This window comes from Triturus cristatus, chromosome 8 (genome assembly GCF_964204655.1).
Source record: "Triturus cristatus chromosome 8, aTriCri1.1, whole genome shotgun sequence".
NCBI classification, from domain to species: Eukaryota; Metazoa; Chordata; class Amphibia; order Caudata; family Salamandridae; genus Triturus; species Triturus cristatus.
The window spans coordinates 810,036,828-810,059,366 of NC_140591.1; the positions used below are offsets into that span (position 1 = coordinate 810,036,828).

General features: G+C 46.3%; 1 protein-coding gene across 1 annotated transcript in view; it reads left to right on the forward strand.

The window, feature by feature from the left end:
• The window catches only part of PCCA (propionyl-CoA carboxylase subunit alpha), a 2,516,110-nt gene that overhangs the window by 1,418,573 nt on the left and 1,074,998 nt on the right, over positions 1-22,539 (forward strand). Inside the window, exon 17 of the mRNA XM_085622263.1 lies at positions 1,761-1,871. Within this exon, the coding sequence (XP_085478389.1) occupies positions 1,761-1,871 (111 nt within the window). The remainder of the gene's footprint in view (positions 1-1,760; positions 1,872-22,539) is intronic.

The following is a 22,539-nucleotide window of genomic DNA, read 5'->3' on the forward strand; positions in this document are numbered from 1 at the left end:
TTTGGCAGCTGATAGCTCTTGGGAGAAGAGATGGATATTGTATTGCTGCCCTTTTAATAGGATGATGTCTGAAGGAAGAAGAATAAGAGTCTTTAACAAATGCTTGTAAGGATGCAGGTTCATTAATTTGTGTGATTAGGATCATTCTTCATTTTACTTGATGAGGACACATGGCGGCTCTAGAAGGAATCTGTACAAGTAGCAGTTTTCTATCACAGGGCAGAGCTTAATCAGTAGATATACTACCGACTCTGCAAAAAGAACTGTTGATGGACAGAATGCAGGACAATGTCATACATTCACCCCACTACAGAGATCTGGGCCTAAATCCATCGTTTTTGTGCTCACCATGCCATTCCAGTTTGAACCCAGCCATATGCAAAGCAGTCTTGTTCCTGTGCCTCATGGGAACAGTCCATACCGAACTGCCAAGCCAGGTCCTCCCTGGACTGGAAACAAGCATCCCAGGACCAGTTTCGGGGTTTCACCCCTCTTCAGCCAGGAAAGCTTGATTCCAGTGGCATGGAGAGCACGGGACCCACGTCTGGGCATACCCGTCCCACTCAGGGTGACAAATGCAAAAATAACAGTTGATGGACAGAATGCGGAACAATGTCATACATTCACCCCAGTACAGAGATCTGGGCCTAAATCCATCGTTTTTTTGCTCACCAAGCCATTCTAGTTTGGACCCAGCCATATGCAAATCAGTCTTCACCCTGTGCCCCATGGGAACAGTCCAGCCCGAACTGCCAGGCCAGGTCCTCCCTGGACTGGAAACAAGCAACCTAGGACCGGTTCGGGATTTCACCCCTCTTCAGCCAGGATAGCTTGATTCCAGTGGCATGGAGAGCACGGGACTCACGTCTGAGCATACCCGTCCCACTCGGGGTGACAAATGCAAAAAGAACTGTTGATGTACAGAATGCAGAACAATGTCATACATTCACCCCAGTACAGAGATCTGGGCCTAAGTCCATCGTTTTTTTGCTCACCATGCCATTCCAGTTTGGACCCAGCCATATGCAAATCAGTCTTGATCCTGTGCCCCATGGGAACAGTCCAGCCCTAACTGACTCTGTACTTAACATTTTTCTTGTAAGCACTCCCGTTTGTTTTAATACTGCCCTAAACCTGCTAAAGTTGCTTAATTTCATGAGCCTCTCAAAGTCTGAAGATTTTCTCTCCAGGACGGGTTCGGGATTCCACCCCACTTCAGCCAGGATAGCTTGATTCCAGTGGCATGGAGAGCACGGGACTCACGTCTGAGCATACCCGTCCCACTCGGGTGACAAATGCTAAAAGAACTGTTGATGTACAGAATGCAGAACAATGTCATACATTCACCCCAGTACAGAGATCTGGGCCCAAATCCATCGTTTTTTTGCTCACCATGCCATTCCAGTTTGGACCCAGCCATATGCAAATCAGTCTTGACCCTGTGCCCCATGGGAACAGTCCAGCCCGAACTGACTCTGTACTTAACGTTTTTCTTGTAAGCACTCCCGTTTGTTTTAATACTGCCCTAAACCTGCTAAAGTTGCTTAATTTTATGAGCCTCTCAAAGTCTGAAGATTTATTCTCCAGGAAATTAGACAATGCATTTTTTAAATAGATCTCTACATTTTGAGCAGTTGCGATATTTCACAAAGTTTTAAACAGTACAACTAATGCTGAATGACAACCTACTCTTTGCAATTTTACTTGTTTTTCTCTTGCACATTTTTTTAAATTGTTACATTTTGTGATTTAACCTGTAGGTGTTACTCATAATGTTCCTCTTCTGCGAGAAGTCATCACAAATCCACTCTTCATTGAAGGAAACATAACCACCAAATTCCTCCCTGATGTGTATCCTGATGGCTTCAAAGGTTTGTACAGATTCAAATGCTTTTATGTTCAGCAATATGATTTGTAAGGAGTCTGAATTCCCATAATTTATTGACAGTGCTAAACATTGTCTTTTGATACAGAGATGGAAAAGTATGTCTCCCAATCTGCTGTTCATAGATTTAGAGAAAGATAAGACCATTTTCTTTAAACTTTGTAAAATTCAGAACTGTGCATTTTCAAGAGTTGATATCTGTCCACGTTTTGGAGGCGGGACAGGAAACTAGGGATCAAAATTATTACAATGAAAACCCAATGACTGGCAGTTGTATAGCAACTGTGAAATGTGTTATTAATGTTGAGATAAAACACTAAGATGATATGTAATGACAAAAGCTTAAATGATGGAGGATTATGGTAACGCAGCAAGTTGGGCCTACTTCAGGAAACTTACCTGACCAAAAGACGTGTGAAAATACTGCAATGGGATGGACACAAATGCACCATATATCTCTGACCCAGATGAAAGATAAGAAATTGCCCTGGGGAATGTTTGTAAATTCTTTTTATTGATTTTTTTCAATAGCAGTAACTAGCCTAATGCGGCCAGAGAGACAGACAATCCCCACTTCAGATCTTAACTATATTCACATATCTCTATTGTGTAGACAATTTAAAACTTCTTATACAGCCAGATATACATACAAGGGGCATGTTAGATTTGAATGAAGTATGGATAATATACACATATGCCCGATTGTAGATAATGCAGTATTTTCCAAACCACAAACATGGCCCCGTGGGCTGCGAACCAGAGCGCTAGCTTTTTTGATGGATGTTATTAAATGTCTAATAATGACATGTATAATGTCGACACCAAAACAATCTTATATTGAAAGGGCTGGAGTCACCTCAGTAATTGGAAACTTCATATCTGGATTGGACAAGATCAAGTCACTTTCAAGTTGTTCATCAGTAGCGGTATGGGGGTAAAAAAAACTTAAATACCCCGATATTAGATAAGAACATTGCCCCAAATCTGCCAGTGTATCATACTTTATTAAGGGAGCTTATCAACTGTATTCGCGACAATGAGGGTTTCATGTAGGCCTGTTATGGAAATCCCATGATGGTGCGCTGTGAGGTGTATGAATTAGTGCAATGCATGGAGATACGTCTACATTGGAATCAAGCAATGTTTGGAGGCAAGATGGCGGCCGCGTGAAGTGGCTGTGAGCAGCTGATCGCAGGAGAGAGATGCCGATTGTGCGGGGGAGAGAGCACTAAACCGCAAGCTGCTAGCTGAAAGCCGAAAGAGCTTGGAGGAAAGTTTGATGTATATTATAGTACAGCGTGGGATTCAATCGCAACCTGAACAACTTGAACGATGGAATAATGCTCCTAGAACCTACCGGCTCCAGAGCCCCGCTCCTGTGGATGTTGGCTGCTGCCGCAGTTCGTTCATCTCGCCGCTGGCGCTTCGTTGCTGTTTGGGGGAGGAGACTGTGTAGCGGAGCGGAACTCCGCGCGAGCTTGGTCGCTGGAGGTAAGGAGTCGAGCAGGATTCGGGACTGGGAGCCGCGCTGTCCGTGTCCCAGGAGTGACATCTCTATGACCAGGAGGAGGGTTCGTACGACGAGACCGGCCACGATGCCTCCCAAAACTGTAAGGGCAAGCCCGGCGACACAGAAAGCAAAGGGAGGGCTGGCAAGTGGATCAGGGCAGGAGGGGCAGGCTCACTCCACTAGAACGCATTCTCCCCTGGCTCGGAAACCGCGGATAATTGGGAAGACTCGTCAGGCTTCCTCCACCATGCTAACGGATATGTTTATTAAATTAAGTAAGGAGAAGAGGGTGGATGGCAGTCAACATTTGATGTCCCCAGGGAAAATACAGGAGCCAGCGCTTAGTGTAGGCGGAGCAGGAGCGGATAAGACACATACTTTGGATGTATCTCTAGTTGAAGGAGCTGAAGGTGAACCGGTGGGTGTCTTGAGCTGTGTATCTGAGGATTTATCCAATATTAATAATATCTCGGCTGTGCACGAGGCATCGGCTCCTATAAAAGCGGATGATGTTATAAACGCTGGCATTCAATCCACCTGCAGTATTGGCCCCTCTGAGCTTGGCAACGAACAGCAGGGCAGGGAGCAGGATAACTATGCAGTCTGTGAAACCCTCGAGTCTGCTCCTAGGGGGGCCGCCCTAGAAGTGGAGAGGCTGGGACAGGGGCAGGGGCCAGCTGAAAAAGAAAAAGTACCAAGTGAATGCTTCTTTTCATTATCTGAAGATGCTGAATGGTCAGACGAGGAGGAAGAAGGAGATCAAAGCTCTGTATTAGATGGTAGTACCCGGGGTACAGGAAGTGATCAAGAACCTGAGCCACCCACTACCACAGTACGGCCCATTGTTGGTCAAAAAATCTTCAAGAGTCAGGTTAATCAGGAGCTTAGATGGGAAGACTCGTCGGACAGGCCAGTACAGGGGAGTCTCACCCTAGAGGCATCTCAGGCATCTCAGGCATCATTATTGGAATTAATTCATCAAGAAATCGTTGCTCACCGTGAGGAGACTCGCCAGGACAGTAAGAAATCACAAGCAGCTATGAGAAAAATGCAGGGAGCTGTGAGGAAACTATCTAAGGCATGTTCAACATTGGGCGACAGGGTCTCCAATTTGGAAGAAAGGATTGTAGCCACAGAAGCTCAGGCCACCGAGGCAGTGGCCAAGGTGGATGCTCATAATTCGCAGCTTTCAGATATACAGTGGAAGCTCGAGGATATGGAGAACAGATTGAGGCGGAGCAATCTTAGGGTCTTGGGGATCCCTGAGGGGTCCGAAGGCCTAGATATTAGAGCTTACGTCATTAAACTGTTTGGTCAAGCCTTTCCCGAGCTATCTAGTTGGAACTGGTCCTTGGAAATTCAGAGGGTTCATCGAACCCCGTTCAGAGTGCGTAGAAATACGAAAGAGGGCGACAAGCCGAGAGCTATTCTGATTTTTTTTGGAAACTTTGTTTTAAGGCAATTGATTGCCGAGATGGCGAGGCCGGATATGAGAAGATCTAGTGAAGGGGTGACTTTCTTTGTTCGCCCGGACTATTGCCATGTCACGGTAGAAAGGCGATGGAGACTGCGGCAGCTCATCAAACCTTTTCAGGACAAAAAATTTCAAGCCTATCTGATTAATCCAGCCCAGTTGAAAGTTATTAAGGAAGGGAAGATTAATTATTTCTCCTCTGAGATTAAGGCGAAGGAGTTTCTTGATGCATTAGGCTAACGGGGCCAATTGGGAGTACTGAATTAAGGGAATTAATTATTTCAAGCATTGTATTTCATTAGGTGGCTGATAAGCATAGGGTTTGGTTTGTTTCTTTTCTTTCTCTCTCTCCTTCATATAGTAATGGCCTCAACGGCTTTAGAGGAATGTTTGGTTCCTGAGTGTATTTTGGCTCTATGTCTCTCTCCTGCGACCATGCTCGCATCACATGCTCAGACTCTACTGAGCGCCTCAACTATGGGTAAGGTGCAGGGGTGTAGGAGGGTGTGGGGGGGGGTTGGAGGTGGGGAAGGGTTGGGGGGTTGGGGGGAGGGGGAGGGGGTTGGGGGGAGCAGGGGGGAAAAAATTAAAAGAGTTTATCTGGTGTGGTAGGGAGGTATTTCAAACAGAAAGATGTAGATGTAGTTGTAGTGAAGGCTATGTGTGCTGGGTGTCTTGCCTTTTTCTTTGTGGGTCTGTGCATAAATCAGTGTTGAATTCATTCGGGGGCTTTGTGGCTAAGGAGGTTTTAAAATTATGAGAATGGCTAATATCAATATATGTACTATCAATGTTAATGGACTGAACAATCTGAAGAAGCGTCAAAATTTGTTTCATTTTATTACATTTAACAGGTTAGATATAATCTGTATACAAGAGACTCATCTACCTTGGGCCAGCCGTAATTTACTCTGTATGAAAGGGTTTGATATTATAGCCTGTACCACACAAACGTCCAGTGTAAGGGGGGTTGCAATCCTGGGTAGAACGTCTTTGGGAGGGGCAAAGAGGGCAAAAAGTGACAGAATGGGTAGGTGGGTGATAGCAGAAATGAATTTTGGCTATACAATTTGTTCAATATATGGTTCAAACTGTGATGACCCGGATATATTTGATTTGTTGGAGGAAGAATTAGCGGACTGGCCAACCCCATTGATAGTATGTGGCGACCTAAATATTTCTATTGATGGACACAATTTACAGAATTATTCTGGGCGGAAGCCAAGGGTTTTTAGGGCTCTTTCCTCCCTTATAAGATCTCATGGGCTGGAGGATGTTTGGGGTACTAGGGAATTACAGAACCCAGGCTACACTTACTTTTCATACCCGTTTCAAAAGTATACCAGACTTGATTATTTTTTTATTTCGTCGTCAGCTTTGTGCAAGGCTGGTATCAAGAAGCTCCCCAGAACAATATCCGATCACAATCCTCTAATTCTTTCTTGTTGTATAGTTAGGGCAGGGCGAACTCGTACTAATTGGACCTTCGAAAGAAGACTACTATCTGATCATAGATTTATAGATCATATTTTAAAATGGACCAAGGAGTTCTTCGATGCCAATCGATATAGTACCTCAAGGAATGTCGTGTGGGAAACTTTTAAGTCGGCCTTTAGAGGGGAATCAATTAGCTGCTCAGTGAATTTAAAGAAATCAGATAAACTGGAGCTGGAAAGGTTAATGATAGATTTAATCAAAGCAGAGGAGCTTCATGTGAGGGATATCGGAAATGGAATAGATGGCTCGGAAAGTGCAAAAAGTTTGACTATCATCAAAGCCAATATACAGAGATTAGTTACAGAGAAGGAGGTAGGTGAGTATCAGGCTTCCAAGGCCAAGCGCTATGAGACAGGCGAGCAAGCAGGTAGGATTCTTGCCCTACGAATAAGACAGGATAGAACGAGGAATGTAATCTCAAACATACAAGAGGATGGTAAAAATTATTCTGAGCCTCAAGACATCCTTAGGGTCTTTAAAATTTTTTATCAAAAACTGTATGACTGTGAGGATCTCTCTATCGATCAGCAAGATCATCAAAGATGTGAGTTTGATAATGGAGGTAGAGTTCTTGATGAATCACTGAGGGAAAAATTGGATAGAGACATTACTGAAAGGGAAATTAAGGATGCCTTGCATGAGCTGGCTGTCGGGAAGGCTGCAGGCCCCGATGGAATCCCCCTAGAAGTTTATAAGAACATTGAACCTGAGATTGTTCCTATCTTGTTGGATTTGTTTAACGGTATCCTGTGTACAGGCATTATCCCCGAATCATGGAAAGAGACAAATGTAATTATTTTCCATAAAAAAGGCAAACCTAAAGAAAACCCAGGCTCGTATAGGCCTATATCACTCATTAATGCAGACACTAAACTGTATTCTAAAATTTGGGCCAAAAGGCTGGGGGGGGTTATTGGCGGTCTTGTATCCCCCTGGCAGCATGGGTTTGTGCCTGGGCGGGGCACTACAGATCACATACGGAGAGCAATCGCTCTGTTCGACGCTCACGCTGCCAGGGGGGACGAGATGGCCATGATCCTCCTCGATGCAGAGAAGGCCTTTGATCGTGTAACCTGGGACTATCTTTGGGGCATTCTGGAAGATAGAGGATTCGGTACAAAAGCAGTTAATGCTATCAGAGCCATGTATAAAGATCCGGTAGCCAGGGTCTCGGTGATGGGGGAGAGTTCTGAGAAAATTATGATCAGGAGAGGCACTCGTCAGGGCTGTCCCTGCTCCCCGATACTCTTTGCGCTATATATAGATCCTCTGATCTATAGAATCTTGGATTGTCCATTGATTCGCCCAGTGATCGTTAATGGGTATAGTAATAAGTTGTTGGCTTATGCCGATGATCTGGCGATTCTTACGACTCATCCACAGCAGGCGATGACGGCACTAGTGGAGCTGGCAAGAGAATTTGGCAAAAGATCTGGGTACTTGTTAAACGAGGGGAAGACCCAGATTATTGGTACAAATAACATCATTAAGTCAGATAATAGATATGTTGATTCTGCAATATATTTAGGGGTGAGGATCAATGCAGCAGTGGACAAGATTAATGTAGAAAACTACGGTCCGCTTATTGGCTCAATAGAAGCGGAGTTAAAAAGATTGGACGTTCTACATCTATCTTTGGTGGGGAGGGTGAATGTTCTCAAAATGGCAATGTTCCCCAAGGTTCTTTATTTGTTTCGTGCTATCCCCCTCCTGCTAGAGGAAAAACTACTGAAGAAGTTGGAATCAGTTTTCAATAGGTTCATATGGCAATATGGGAAAACAAGACGATCTTTGATGTTCATGTCCCTTCCTTACGATAGAGGTGGAATGGCCCTCCCAAACCTTCGATTGTATCATTATTCTTCCCAGTTAGCTCAAATGTCAATTTTATTCCAATTAAACGATAATTTACCAGGGATTCAGGGAGACAGTCAGGACCCCCCAACTATATTCGAGCTTTTATTGGGGAAGAAGGCTGTAGGGCTACTATTGATAGAGAAAAAAACAAAAAAAAAAAAAAAAAAAAAGGAATCAAGCAATGTTTGGATAATCTTTACCGCATTTCTAAGATGGGTAATGAAAAGGACAAACTGGGTAGATTATTGGCATGACCAGCCAGGAAATAGGGCCCTATAAATAACATGGTGCAAAAAATGGAGGTGAGGTTACTTCCCCAGACAGTGAAAGTGTATTGTTGGAATTTCTGAGACTGGATGGAGGGGTCCTAGACATGGGGAAAGAGGAGCCTGGTCTAACCCGTAATTGAATAAGGTCCCTTTTTTGCAGAGGGCTGTTGACTAGTCTTTCTGAATGCTGCCACTTGGTTAATGACGGGGTGATGACTGAGACTAATTGTTGAGAGTTTGAAGGGTCCTTTAGAAGAGGCCAGCTTTTTATCGTTCTTCCTGATGACTGTAGGTGGGTGTTGATAGCCAGGTCAAGACTGCTCACACCTCTTTCTGCCTCTTTTGTGGATGCTCCACCTAAGAAACAACCCTACTCTAAGGAGCGTTACTGTATACAAAGACTAAAAAGGACACATAGAGGGGAGAAGATCCAAACTGGCTCTGAATGTGCAGCTAGAGAATACACTTCCCCTGTTTTCTGTACCTGTTGAAGGGTGGGGCAGGTACTTGCTGTTCAATTTGCAAGTTATCTCTGACCAAGGAGCAGGTGCTCCACTGACTACCCAGAAGATCACTGCTCAACCAGAGTTGGTGTGCCCCGGAGAACCAACTCCCAGAGGTGAGGGAACATCGCCCTGAGTCTCATATGCAGGGACAGCTGTCTCCCTGTCCTGGAACACCTAGAAGGAGGAGGAAAGGATTGAGCCAACCCTGCAAGAGTACTTTGCTAATGTTGGTACTGTGTCAACTGATTACCTGATGAATACATCCAGGAGTTGGGTGCGCTAGCTTCTATTTCGATTTAGCGCAGGGACCCTGAAATATTCCCTCTGCTTCCTGCGAGGTTTTCGGCACAACGTGAGCTCACGAATTTGCACGTGCAACAACGTATCTAAGCCGACTATGATTAATTTTACTTTCTTTTGTGGGTACTACCAATCATTTATGAGAATGTATTTAGTACCTTTTTTAAAACTCCGAAATTATCGTAAATGCCAACAAGCTTTTAGGTGTCTGCAAGATTTAACTGACAATGAAACCTGTTGTTGCCTAAGTTTGTTTCTTAAGGTACCCATACGTTCAAGAAGCACCATGCACTTCGATGAACATCATTGTACTTTTGTGGACTATTTATCCATGTATGTCATGCTTTTACTCAAGTTCTATACGATAAGTTGTTTGCCATTGATATTCACTTTTATCTTCTTTGTATGCATATTAAACTGCTTTTATGGCGGGTCTTCCTGCCGAATAAAGATGCTTTGACTGATTGATTTGTATTGGCGAATGAAAAAAATGTGGTACAATTTTGTTTATAAATTGGTTTTAAACCACAGAAGTGGCAAAATTGAACAATTGATAAATATGCATCACGATACAGAAGAAAGGGCAGCGATTTGCACAAATCAGCAGCTCTCAAGTAGTACATCATAGTTGTAAAAAGCAACAACCAAAATTCTATATCAGTTACAATTTCTAACAAATTGACCCAACCAGTTCCCTCAAACCAGCCTATTTTTATGGGGGCCACCTCTGGCCTCATAGACCACGCTTTCCTGTTGCCCGCACCAGTCAATTCCTCGCAGCCACCCTGACAGGGTGGGAGGAGTGGGGGACATTCATTGAGCAGAAATTACACGTTTGGCGACCAGAAGGGCCCTACCCAGGAACAACCGTTCAGCTCTCGTGCCTCCAGAGCCCTCAAACACACCAAGCAATATCAACAAGAGGGAAAGAGAAACCTCCCACCCAAGAACCTCTGATAGATCTCGGCTCACCATGGTCCAATAGCTTGTAACCACTCTGCAAATAAATACATTAATAATAAATACCAGCATTTGTAAAGCGCACAACTACCTCTGGAGAGGTGTCCCGGCACTGGGGGCCGTCGGGAAGATTGAGCGAGCTATTGCCCAAAGTCACATGGTACTGGGCTAACCTGCCGCCGGCGTTGGGGATCGAACCGTGAACTCCATGGTTAGGCACCCTGGCTTCTGTGCCACACCTCTTCCACAGGACCTTATCATGTGATAAAATTCCGCTGGATCCATTCCACATAGGGGACATGAGGGGCTAGGGCGTAGGCCCACCCGATGCATTCAGGCCAGGGAGAGGTAGGCATAATTAAGATAATATATTTGAACCAGCTGCTCTCAAGGGGCCATCGGGGCGTCTAACCAATCTTCATCTTCAATGGGGCCCAGCCAACCCTGCCACCTGGTCTTAAGATGATGTAGCGTACCAGGTGAATTTATTATCAAGGTACGGTAAATCTGGGAGATTCCGCCGAGACCAAGCTTTTCCATAAGGAGTTTGGCTTCAAGGGGACTAAACTCTGGCAAGGTTTCAAGTACCAGGACATGAGTGCGGAGAGCATGTGGGAGTTGAAGGTATTTATAGAATTGGGTATTTGCTAGGGCGTAGTTGGCCTGAAGGTCTTGGAAAAGATGCATGTGTGTCCCGTACCAGATGTCCTCCAGTTGGGTGATGCACAGAACAGGAGCGGCATACCACCCCGTGTCGGATGCAGAGCTTTAATTTCCGTTGCATTTCACAAATGCCAACAACTTCATAATTTTTCTCCAAGCTCTTTTATTTTTTCATTGTAATCGAAGGTTTATCGTTTCTTCATGTTTTTTGCGCAAATCACAAGAGAGGCGCTTACATCTTCACTGGATTTTAAATGGTGCAGAAATGCTAATCCAAGCCTTATCCTGCGCCACGGTAGCGTACGTAAGTTTTATCCACAAACATAAATCTTATTTACCCAATGCATTTCGGGCCTAATGTCTGGCCCTTCGTCAGGGGTTTGTTTATCTACAAATGCAAAACACATTGATTAGACTATGCTTAACCCAATCCCACTTGATAATTAATGTGCATAAACGCCCATGACGTTCCCCCTAATCAACGTTTTCCCGTTAAAAAAACGTAGCTTAATGCTACCCCTTTGAATGAATACCTCTACTTTCTATTCCTGATCCAAACTGCCTTTCTCCCCCGTGCCTCTCATCAAGTGCAACCTCTGTAATCGTTACATTACCCTGCCTCTATGAAGTATTACTCCTCTCCCCTAGTCCCTCTGGTCAAATGCCACCTCTATGTTCATTACACTACCCCACTTTACAAACATCAGTTCCATTTCCGTTGTTCAAACTTCCTGACTACTTCGTTATTTGTTATCCATATCTTTCAGACTGTCAGCGCTATCGTCCTTTCAACTCCTCTATCACCAAAGCGGAATCAACCTAATGTTTAATTCTCTAAAACATGCTTCTTATACCACGGTTTTTCTCTGCCTCTTCACTGCACCTGTTGCCAATACCCTCCCAGACACCCTCCCATATGTCACCCTACTTCATTCTCTCCCTCCCAACTTAATACCTGCCTACAAAACCCAACCTCCAGTTGGGTGATGCCAATATGATCCCTGGCCTTAAAACCCTGAAGCATTACCAACTCCCTCAACCAGATGCCATGCTAGAGAGGTTGGGAGGTTGTGGTTGCTGTGTGAGCTTGGCTGCCCATTGCACATGTCTAAGTGCAGCTCTCCATTCTAGTAACATCATTCTAGTTACTTGAGGCATGAAGGTAGGGATTGGGGAGCCATAGAGAAGGGAGTCTAGGCAAGAAAAGCGCAACAGGGATAATTCTACTCAGTAAGTAGGGTCGGACCATCCCCTATTGAGCCAATCATGAATAACAGGCATATGAATAGACTCACCGGGGCTCAGCTACTCCTATACTAGCGCCAAGGAACCAATCGGTGTACGTGCACTCTAAAAATAATTTTAACATGACAAGCCAAATAATAAAGATAAAGATTGGTCATCCCAGGCCACCATCATAGGGACCGCCTTGATAATGCATAAAAGCAAGACGGGGTCGAGACCTGTGCCACAGAAACATTGTGGCCGTCCCATCCTGAGCTCGGAACCACGTCTGCGGCAGGTGCAGCGGTAGATTCTGAAAAATGTACAGGAAACGTGGGAGAATCATAATTGTGTGTAAATTAATTCGATCCATAACATTTGAGGGAGTGATTGCCATATAAAAAGATGAGATTTTGCCTTACGGGCTAGGGGTTGGAGATTGAGGGTCCAGGTGAGTTACTGATGTAAAGTAACTCAGATGCCTAAATAATTGAAACTGAACTGATGAGGAGGAATGTTCATCTGCCAGTCAAAGTAGTCACTGAATGAGGCCAGGGGAACCAGTACGGACTTAGAGGGGTTCATCTTGAGACCTGAGGCTGCCGCAAAGCATTCAGCAAATGAAAACAGCGAGGGGCATGCATGACCGGGTCCGCAAGATAAAGAAGGAAGTTTTCTGTATACAGAGCTATGCAGTCCTCTTGGCCATCACTCCAATTCCATCCCTTAAACTGGGCATGTGCACAGATAAGTTGAGCCTAAGGCTCAGTTGCAGGCGCAAAGAGGAGGAGGGGTAGAGAACTGCCCTGTCTTGTCTCTCGCCCAATGGGGAAAGTTGCAGAGAGGACCCCGTTAATCTAGATTTGGGCGGTAGGATTGGAACAAAGAGAACGAACCATGCTATGAAATCGAGGTCCGATGCCAGCTCGCGTCAGCACTAGCTGAAGGTAACCGCAGTTCACTGTGTTGAAGGCTTTTTGCAAAATCAATTAAAAGTACGGCACGGTAGTGTGGCAATCGCTAACGGTGAGCCAGCGCTACTTGGAGGAGTTGGAGCCAATGCCTTGTGCTATGGGTCGGCGTAAAGCTGCAATTATCCTGGTGGATCAACAAAGGGAGAACATGTTTGAGCAGGGTAGCCAGTATAGTGGCGAAGATTTTGACTTCTCCATTAAGGAGAGATATTGGACAGTAGTTCGAACATGATGTGGAGGGAAGTTGTGTCTTAGAGATCACCACTATAGTGGCAGATTCCAGTTCTGGCGGAAAGGTGCCAGTGTGACACACTTCCTTGTAAAGGGACAAGTGGTGGGAAATTAGTGTCTCGCAGAATGTACTATAATATTCCGTAGGGAAGCTGTCTGGGATTTTCCCTTGCGCCAATCCAGGCAACACTTCCCCAACCACTTCAGCTGTAAAGGGTTCAGCAGGAGACCAACGAGGAAGAAGGACTGCATCAAGGAAGTGACCAGGAAAATCTGTGTTTCACCAGCTCCCCCACCTCCCCACTCCTGTGGGAGCCATGTGCAAGTTTTTTTTTAAAGCTGGCAAAAACACTCCTGTGAACTCAGAAAAAGTATGACATGGGCAACCACTTGCATCAGTAATTTCGGGTATGATTCTATTCACCTACTGACGGGATGCCAACCAATATAACAGATTCACGTTTTGTCTCCCTGTCCATAGATCTTGGCTGTTGTGGCTCGCCAAAGATGTTTGGCGGCATCAAGGGAGTGATTACGGATTTGCTTGTGAAGGAGACCCAGTTGCCGGGAGATGTTCTCCTGGGTATCAGACTCGAGGCTTCGTTCCAAGAGAAGGGGGCGCACTTCTAATTGAGTAATATGAGAGGAGCTAGCACATTCCTGGGCCCTAATCAGCTCTCCCTCTCCTATGTCTCAGCGCAGGGACACACCGTTTGGTGTAACCAAGCGCTCTATAAATGAAATAAACTAAACTAAACGAATGCGCCCCTTTTCAAAGCTCTGTATAGTCACCTTGCTAGGTGCCAACCTTCACTACCGACCCCTCATTACTGCAGAAGTAAGCTCAGAGTTCAGCACTAATCGTTTGAACAAAGGCCTTATCTTGGAGATACCAGGCATTAGGCTGCCACATAGCTTGCTGGCCAGATTAGCCGCCACATAGCTTGCTGGCCAGATTTGGAGGGTCGAAGATGATGGAGTAGAGGGGAATGGTCCGAAATCCCATGAGCAAATATTTGGATTTTTGGGAGCGCTCAACAGTCAGAGGCGCGTAAAAAGACTATGTCTATCCATGAGCGAGTATGATAGGCTGCTGAGGTATGTGAAAATTGGTATCGCAGAGGCCGAGAGTTGTGGTCCAGTCTGTAAGATGACGTGCCTCCGCACATCTAGAGCTGGTGGAAGACCCAGTTGTGTTTAGCTCTGGGTCAGGCACCACATTGAAGTCTCCTCCTATTAATGTAAGACCTTGGGCGAGGCTCATAAGGAGTTTGGAGAGGCCCATGGAGGCAGGTGGTAAGAAATGCAGGCGGAGCATAGATGTACACTAAATTGAACACCGGACCTTTCATTGTTCCTGACAGGGCGATGAAGTGGCCCTGCGGGTCGCGTATTTCATGGGAAACATTAGGAGGGAAGGAGCGCCGCAGCAGAATGGCAACTCCCCTAGACCCTCGGGTGTACCCTGCATGATAGACCCTATCATACGTGCCAAAAAGGTGCAACAATCCTCCCTAAGATGTGATTCTTTAAATAGGAGTGCCTCAGGGAGGTTGGTGGTGGGCACAGGTGAGAACCGTTTCACGTGGTGCAGGAGACTATTAACATTCCAAGACAGTACTTGGATGGTCATCACTACGAGGAACAGGTGTGATCGCGTGCAACGGTTGATTAGGTTATTATTCATTCTTGTATAGCGCACAGCTAACTGTGAGGTTTCCCAGCGCTGGAGGACATTGGTTAGTAACCTACTTGAATTACCTAGAATAGCCAAGTTTTTAACTGTTTGCAGAACATGATCAGGGAGTTGCAACCTCTGATTGACAGGAAGTTTGTTCCACAGTTTGGGACCATTGAAAGAGAATGACCGGCCACCTATTCGTGAACGTCTGAATTTAGGCACTGAAAAAAGAGACTAATTACTAGAACGAGCAGTGTAAGAGAGGGAAAATCGGGCACAGCCAGGTTTTGTAAAAATGAAGTTCCTATGTGGCTCTTGGTTTTATACATAGAGCAAAGGGCCTTAAAGTTGATACGTTTATCCACAGTAAGCCAGTGGAGGTCTTGAAGGAGGCCGGACACTGAAGAATGTTTGGGAAGCCGGAAAAGCTGCCTTGCAGACAAGTTTTGAACAATCTGAAGGCGTCAGATTATTGCCTTATCAGCGCCCAAATAAAAGATGTTGCCATAATCTAGTCTGGACAGGATCATGGCCTGAACGGCCATTCTGTGGACTGAAAAGGGGAGCATGCATAGAATCTTTTCAAGCCATTTCATTGTGGCGAAACAGAAAGATGTCATTCTGGCTGCTTGAGGTTTCGTGGACAAGGTGGAGTCCAGCCAGATGCCCAGGCTTTTCACCTTGTCGGCCAGTTCAAGGAGGAAATCCAAAGCTGGGGTCCCCAGAGCTGAGGATTTTTGCCCAGTAGTAGCACCTCAGTCTTATCTTCATTTATTTCAAGGGAATTAAAGTTTATCCAGTTGGCAACATGGCTGAGGCAGGATTTAAGATCTTGATGGCCAGTTTCCCGTTCCGATGACAGAGACAGTCCATTGTGGCCCAGCAGCAGAGCAGGAAGTGTGGCGACAAAGCACTACAAGAAGTCACAACTGAAAAGGCACTAGTGTAACAATTGCGTAGGTGTGTGTCAAAACCTAAGGCATAAAACAAAAAAAAACATACATGCAATGCATATTGAAAAACTGAAACATCGTCAGCATGTCACTAAATCCCATCCCCCAACTCCCATCCCTCCTCATACTTCTATCCCAGAAGCATTAAGGAAAACAATGTACACAACAATGTAGTGGCATCATAGGGCGAAACTCCAACTTAGTAAAGGATATGTTGATAACTGCCATTCTGTTTGGTGGAGACATCCACAAAGAAGACATAAGAACAACTGAATAAGTAAGCTTAGAGCAAGACAAGTAAACAAGCAAGACAACTCCTATATCCTGGGACAAGTTGCTTGCCGGAGAGTCAATACGAGTTAAATCATGGGGCTGCGAGAGAGGTGAGTGTCGGAGTGAGGAGCAGCCAGTTGAGATGATAGAGAAGCTGTAGGTTTACCCCGATTCGGTCCCCGTTCCTCCTCTTCAGAGGCAAGATTGGAATGAGGCAAAGATAATGAAAGCGGCCATATCTGGGGGGGGACCATGAAGGTGACTTGGATCCAGCAGTTCTCCGTCTCCTTTTGGAGCAAGTGTGCTGCTCACGTGGTTTAAATAACAAAGAAGAGCGCCAGTGCTGCAGCTACCTTCAGATTCTGTTTATAGTGCATTGAAGAAAACAAATGTCACCACAACCACTTTTTCCGTTGGATTTAATCTACAACGTTTTTGAAACATTTACATTAAATTTTCAACAAAACCATAAAATATTGCCTATAGCTTTGAATGTTTAGACTTTCTTTTAACAAATAAGACAACCCACCCTTTTCCCCTTTCCATTCTTAAAAAACTCTGTTTTACTTACAACTCTCATACTCTTGTGCACACTCTCAACAAACCAATCACTCTGTCATATATCCAAACTCACTCAACACATCACCACATTGCTAACAAAACACTTCACTTCCAATCATACACCTACCCAAACCTGCTTCTACAGATTATTTCTCTGAGAAGACACTTTGTACAAAAAACTTAGTACAAGAAGCTTAGTACAAAAACCAGCAAAGGCCATCAACAAACATAGATAATACTCGATTGCCAGTATCTACAAATGTTTTCTTTTGATTAGCCTAAACGCCGTGGTCTACGTGTTTCGAATCCCACCGGATATGGAGATTCTCCTCAGGACCAGAGTAGCTGTAAAACATGAAAAGGAATATCCTTGTCTTAATTAGTGACCTCAAAGAGCACCCTCACTCGCAATACCTTCTGTGCACATGGGCTCTTACCTTCTAATGCACTCAAAAGCCAATCGTTCTTTTTATCAGCTGTCACTCCTACAAGGAATAAATAAAGCTGTCACAATCCTGTCGCTTTAGTCAGCCAAAAAAGTGTATATGCCACTTAGTATCAATAGGATCTTACTTGTGACATCACGAAAAAGGCGTGGGGCCAATGGTGGTTCCAAACGCTTTCTACAATCTGTAAAACAGATGTTTATCATTAAACACGGTGATACGAATTGTTTCTATTTACAACATTCAACCGTGAATGCTGCTAATCGTACATGATTGGATGTTGTTTTTTCACAATGGAGGCATCAGCTGTGCGGGCACGCTTGGCGGCGGTCTACTGCAAAGAAACAGGTTTTATTGGAATGTATCATTTGGCATGGCGGGTATCGCGGCAAGTCTTACAGACCAAAGTCTGGTCGCGTTTAACTCAAAAAAGGCCGATTAGGCATGTCTCTGCTGTGCTTAAAAAGCTGTTCTTACCTCAAGGCTTTTCTTCAGTGTCTTCACGGGGGAGTCTTTCTGTTTATTCTGTCTCTGGAATTATTTTCCCGGGACGCACACCTTCTCGTCATTTTAGCGTGTGACAGAAATGACGTCATAAATCCTGGGCTTCTGGGAGTTGTGGTTGTCATTCACTCCGCGCTCAGCCAAATCATAACGCTTTGTTTTTTTCATCGCAACCTGTCTCATACACTTTCTAGACTAAAACCAAGTCGTCTTTGCAATTTCAAAAAATAGCTGTGTATTTGCATCTCACTGTATTGGAGAAAAAAAGTGTTGTGACTGTGCCTAGATTTATGGATTTTGGGATTTGTGGTCCAAGGGTGCTTCCAATCGTGTTATTTGTTTAGTGTTTCCTATGTCTCAATATAAGACTTTGCCCTGCCAAGTGCCCTGTAGAGGTCATCCGACCTGCTACATCAATTGCCTAATCTGTAGTGTCTCCGTGGCTCTGTGTGTTAGTTGAGTGACAGAAGGAAATTGGAATGATCACAATTTGAAAATCTCTGAAAGCACAGCAGAGACATGCCTAATCGGCCTTTTTTGAGTTAAACGCGACCAGACTTTGGTCTGTAAGGTTTCCCACGATACCCGCCATGCCAAATGATACATTCCAATAAAAACTGTTTCTTTGGAGTAGACCGCTGCCAAGCGTACCCGCACAGCTGGTGCCTCCATTGTGAAAAAACAACGTCCAATCAGGTACGATTAGCAGCATTCACGGTTGAATGTTGTAAATAGAAACAATTCGTATCACCGTGTTTAATGATAAACATCTGTTTTACAGATATGTAGAAAGCGTTTGGAACCGCCATTGGCCCCACGCCTTTTTCGTGATGTCACAAGTAAGATCCTATTGATACTAAGTGGCATATACACTTTTTTGGCTGACTAAAGCGACAGGATTGTGACAGCTTTATTTATTCCTTGTAGGAGTGACAGCTGATAAAAAGAACAATTGGCTTTTGAGTGCTTTAGAAGGTAAGAGCCCATGTGCATAGGAGGTATTGCGAGTGAGGGTAGTCTTTGTGGTCACTGATTAAGACAAGGATATTCCTTTTCATGTTTTACAGCTACTCTGGTCCTGAGGAGAATCTCCATATTCGGTGGGATTCGAAACGCGTAGACCACGGCGTTTAGGCTAATCAAAAGAAAAAAATTGTAGATACTGGCAATCGAGTATTATCTATGTTTGTTGATGGCCTTTGCTGGTTTTTGTACTAAGCTTCTTGTACTAAGTTTTTTGTACAAAGTGTCTTCTCAGAGAAATAATCTGTAGAAGCAGGTTTGGGTGGGTGTATGATTGGAAGTGAAGTGTTTTGTTAGCAATGTGGTGATGTGTTGAGTGAGTTTGGATATATGACAGAGTGATTGGTTTGTTGAGAGTGTGCACAAGAGTATGAGAGTTGTAAGTAAAACAGAGTTTTTTAAGAATGGAAAGGGGAAAAGGGTGGGTTGTCTTATTTGTTAAAAGAAAGTCTAAACATTCAAAGCTATAGGCAATATTTTGTGGTTTTGTTGAAAATTTAATGTAAATGTTTCAAAAAAGTTGTAGATTAAATCCAACGGAAAAAGTGGTTGTGGTGACATTTGTTTTGTTCAATGCACTATATACAGAATCTGAAGGTAGTTGCAGCACTGGTGCTCTTCTTTGTTTTTTAAGTATAGTAGGCATGGCCTTGCTGTATAGGAGCCAAACCCTGTTTTTGGTATCTCACATGGTTTAGGCAGCAGTGACGGGCTCTGCAAGTCCATAAAGTTCGGCCAGCGTGAAGTGGAGGCAGCGTGGTTGCGGAGTATGTTTTTCTCACTGAGCCATTGCCAAGCAGACTTTGTATTGTCAAAGAAGTGTGATTTGTTCGCATGAAAGACTCAGGGTTGAGCTGGGAACAATAACCGGTACTGGAGCCCCAGCGCTCTGAGTTTTTGCTTTACTTCCGTATAAGAGCGGTGTCTCTGCTGCACTTTGTGGGTGTATTCATGGAAAAGGAGGTCCTTATTGTCGCCAAACTGGAGTTCTGAATGTACCTGAGCCTCCCAAGGATCGCATCCCCATCCCTACAATTAATGATGCGAACAAATATTGGTCTTGGGGAGGCCCAGGGGGAGGCCTGGGAGTCCACTCATGATGGGCCTTTTCTATTGCAAACCAGAAGGACAAATGTTTGGGGGCCATCCAGGATTTGAACCAGTGTTCCTAAAAGTCCACAACCCTTTCAGGTTCATTGCCCTCCGTACCTTCAGGGATGCCAATTAGGTACACATTATTGCGACTGGAGCAATTTTCGGCATCTTTGGCACGTCGATGGAGCTCCGCCGTGCGGGTGGGTAAAGTAAAAACCTGAGATTTAAGTGTAGGAACGTTGTCCTCCATTGTAGAGATCCGGGGCTCTGCTTCTGTGATGCATGCAGTGGCATTTCAGAGATCCTGGCGAAGTAGAGCTACATTCATTTTCACTTCTCTGATTTTCGTTTCCACAGCACCCTGTGATGTCTGAATAGCTTGAAAGACAGTGGTGAGCTGGGTGGAGAGACGGACTTGTCTCCCTTGAAAGGACCAGGCATCCCTCTGGTAGGTCCAGTAGTGTATTGATCTATGTGGGTTTGCGATGTGGTGAAGCAGGTGGGCCTATCTTTACCCATTGTGATGTGATCTCAGGTCATCCGGGTCTCACAATGGAGAGAAGTCGGCCTGCTTGCGACAAGCTTGCAGCAACACAAGCAGCCAGCTCTGTGGATACGGCAGTCGCACTCCATCATGGATAAGGGGTGTAGACAGAGAGTAGGGCAGTAGCGTGTTATTGCTGTAGGGCACACTGCGTAACTCTCAGTAGTCTACACTGCCAAGCAGAGCACGGGGGCATGAAACTCAGAAAGCAACTCAGCCGCAGGGTGAAGGAACGATCAAGGCAGAGGTAAGTGTTCCTAGTCAGGCCCGTAGGTTACCATGGGGGGTGCAGAAATGGCTGGGAAAGGGCAACGAAGGCACCCCCACATCGCACATGGGGGGATTATGGTATGAAGAGCCTCCATAAAGCAGATAAGCCAGGACCAAGAGCAACCACTCAAGTTCCAGAGATCCTCAGGAGCTAGGAGTATGTTCCTGGGCAGGGCCCAGTCCTTGCGCCGTCCCTGGGTACCTCTCCCGCCACGGCCGAGGACAGGAGAGCAGCCCCCAGGAAAGTCCCGCAACAATGGCAGGGTCGGCCTCAGGACCCGTGGGTTCTGAAGGCGTGGGGGCCCAGCACACCGAGAGGCCCAGTCAGGCGCAGAGTAGCTGCAGTCAGGGTTGCTCTCCCAATCGTCCTGCACCAGGAGATGCAAGGGACTGGAGCATTCAGGGTGCTGCGTCTTTGTGCTGGTCTGGGCGCACAGTGCAGCTGTCGTGGTGGGTGGGGGGGTTTGGGAGCCACAGGATTTCAGGAACAGTGGTAAGACGCAGACCCTGATCAACACCAGGGGAGAAAGGAGCCCCTCAAGTGGCGCCTGGGGGTGTCACGGCGCATTGTAGAGCCCCGGCAGGTAGGTCCTCAAGAACTCCGGGCCTAATGCTCCCCACCAACTGTCCCCGGTAGTAGACTGCAGAGCCGGCAGGACGCCCACATGCAGGCCCCTCCATGGGACCAGTTTGGGTCACAGCAGAAGTAAGCCGCAACGGGGCTCAGGCGGTGTCTCCGGTTCAGGGGAGGAGAAAGGTGTAGTCATTCATGGCGCAAGGCCCCCTCAACACCACGGGCCACGCAGCAACATTGGATGGTGGAGCAGGTGAGTAGGCCCCTCAAGGCCCCGGGCCAAGACCCTACCTCATTTTGTCACAGGGCAGCAACAGAGCCATTCATGGCTCACCTGCTTAGGATCAGTCCTGCGGCAGGCATGGGGGGGGCGAGCTCTAATGGGCGGACAGCTCAATCTGAAAGAAACACGTTAGTTAGATTCCTCACCTTAGAATATCCCCAGGCGTCAGACTGGATCCGGAAGATTTTTCGTCAGCAATACCCCTTGCGCGTCGCTAGGCGTCGTCTGCGGCTCCGCGTCCGCCGTCGGCGTCGTGCGCCGGAATAACGTCGTCGGAGTACTTAAACGCCGCCCTCGCGCGCTGACGTCAGTTCTTCTTTTTTCCGCGCCAGTAAGCGCAGATCCGGGAGAGCTACCCCTTTAGTCAATTTTTGACTAACTTTTTTGACTCTTTTTGGTCAATTCTCGACTCTGGTGCCGGTAGGATGCCTGGTTTCAAGGCCTGCGACGACTGTCACCGACTGATGTCGGTGACCGATCATCACCGCCGGTGCCTGTACTGCTTGGGCCTCGACCACGACGCGGCGTCGTGCTCCGATTGTATGGCCCTGACCTCGAAAGCTAGGCGGGAGCGGTCCCGCAAACTTCTCGAGCTTCGCCACTCGGCTCCGCGTCGCTCTCGATCCCGGTCCATGTGGAGGTCCAAGGATCGGTCGCGGAGCCGCACTCGACATGGTCACTCGTCTGGCTCGAAGTCTTCGGGTAAGTCGAGGCACTCCGAGAAGCGACGCCGCTCTTCGGACTCCCCTCGCCGGTCGCACGACTCGGCCGAGGGTCTGGGTGGTTCCACCCCCGCGTCTCCGCAGGAGCCGCAGGCGCCGCGCAAGTCCCCATACCCGACGGTCCCTGGGACTGACGCGACGCCGGCGGAGGTCAGTGCCTTCCTCTCGGCCATGAGAAGCCTGGCCCCGCCGTCGACGCCCGCTGGCGCGCCTTCGGGCCCGGCAGACTCGACTGGGCGACCTCGCATGCCGGCGGCTCC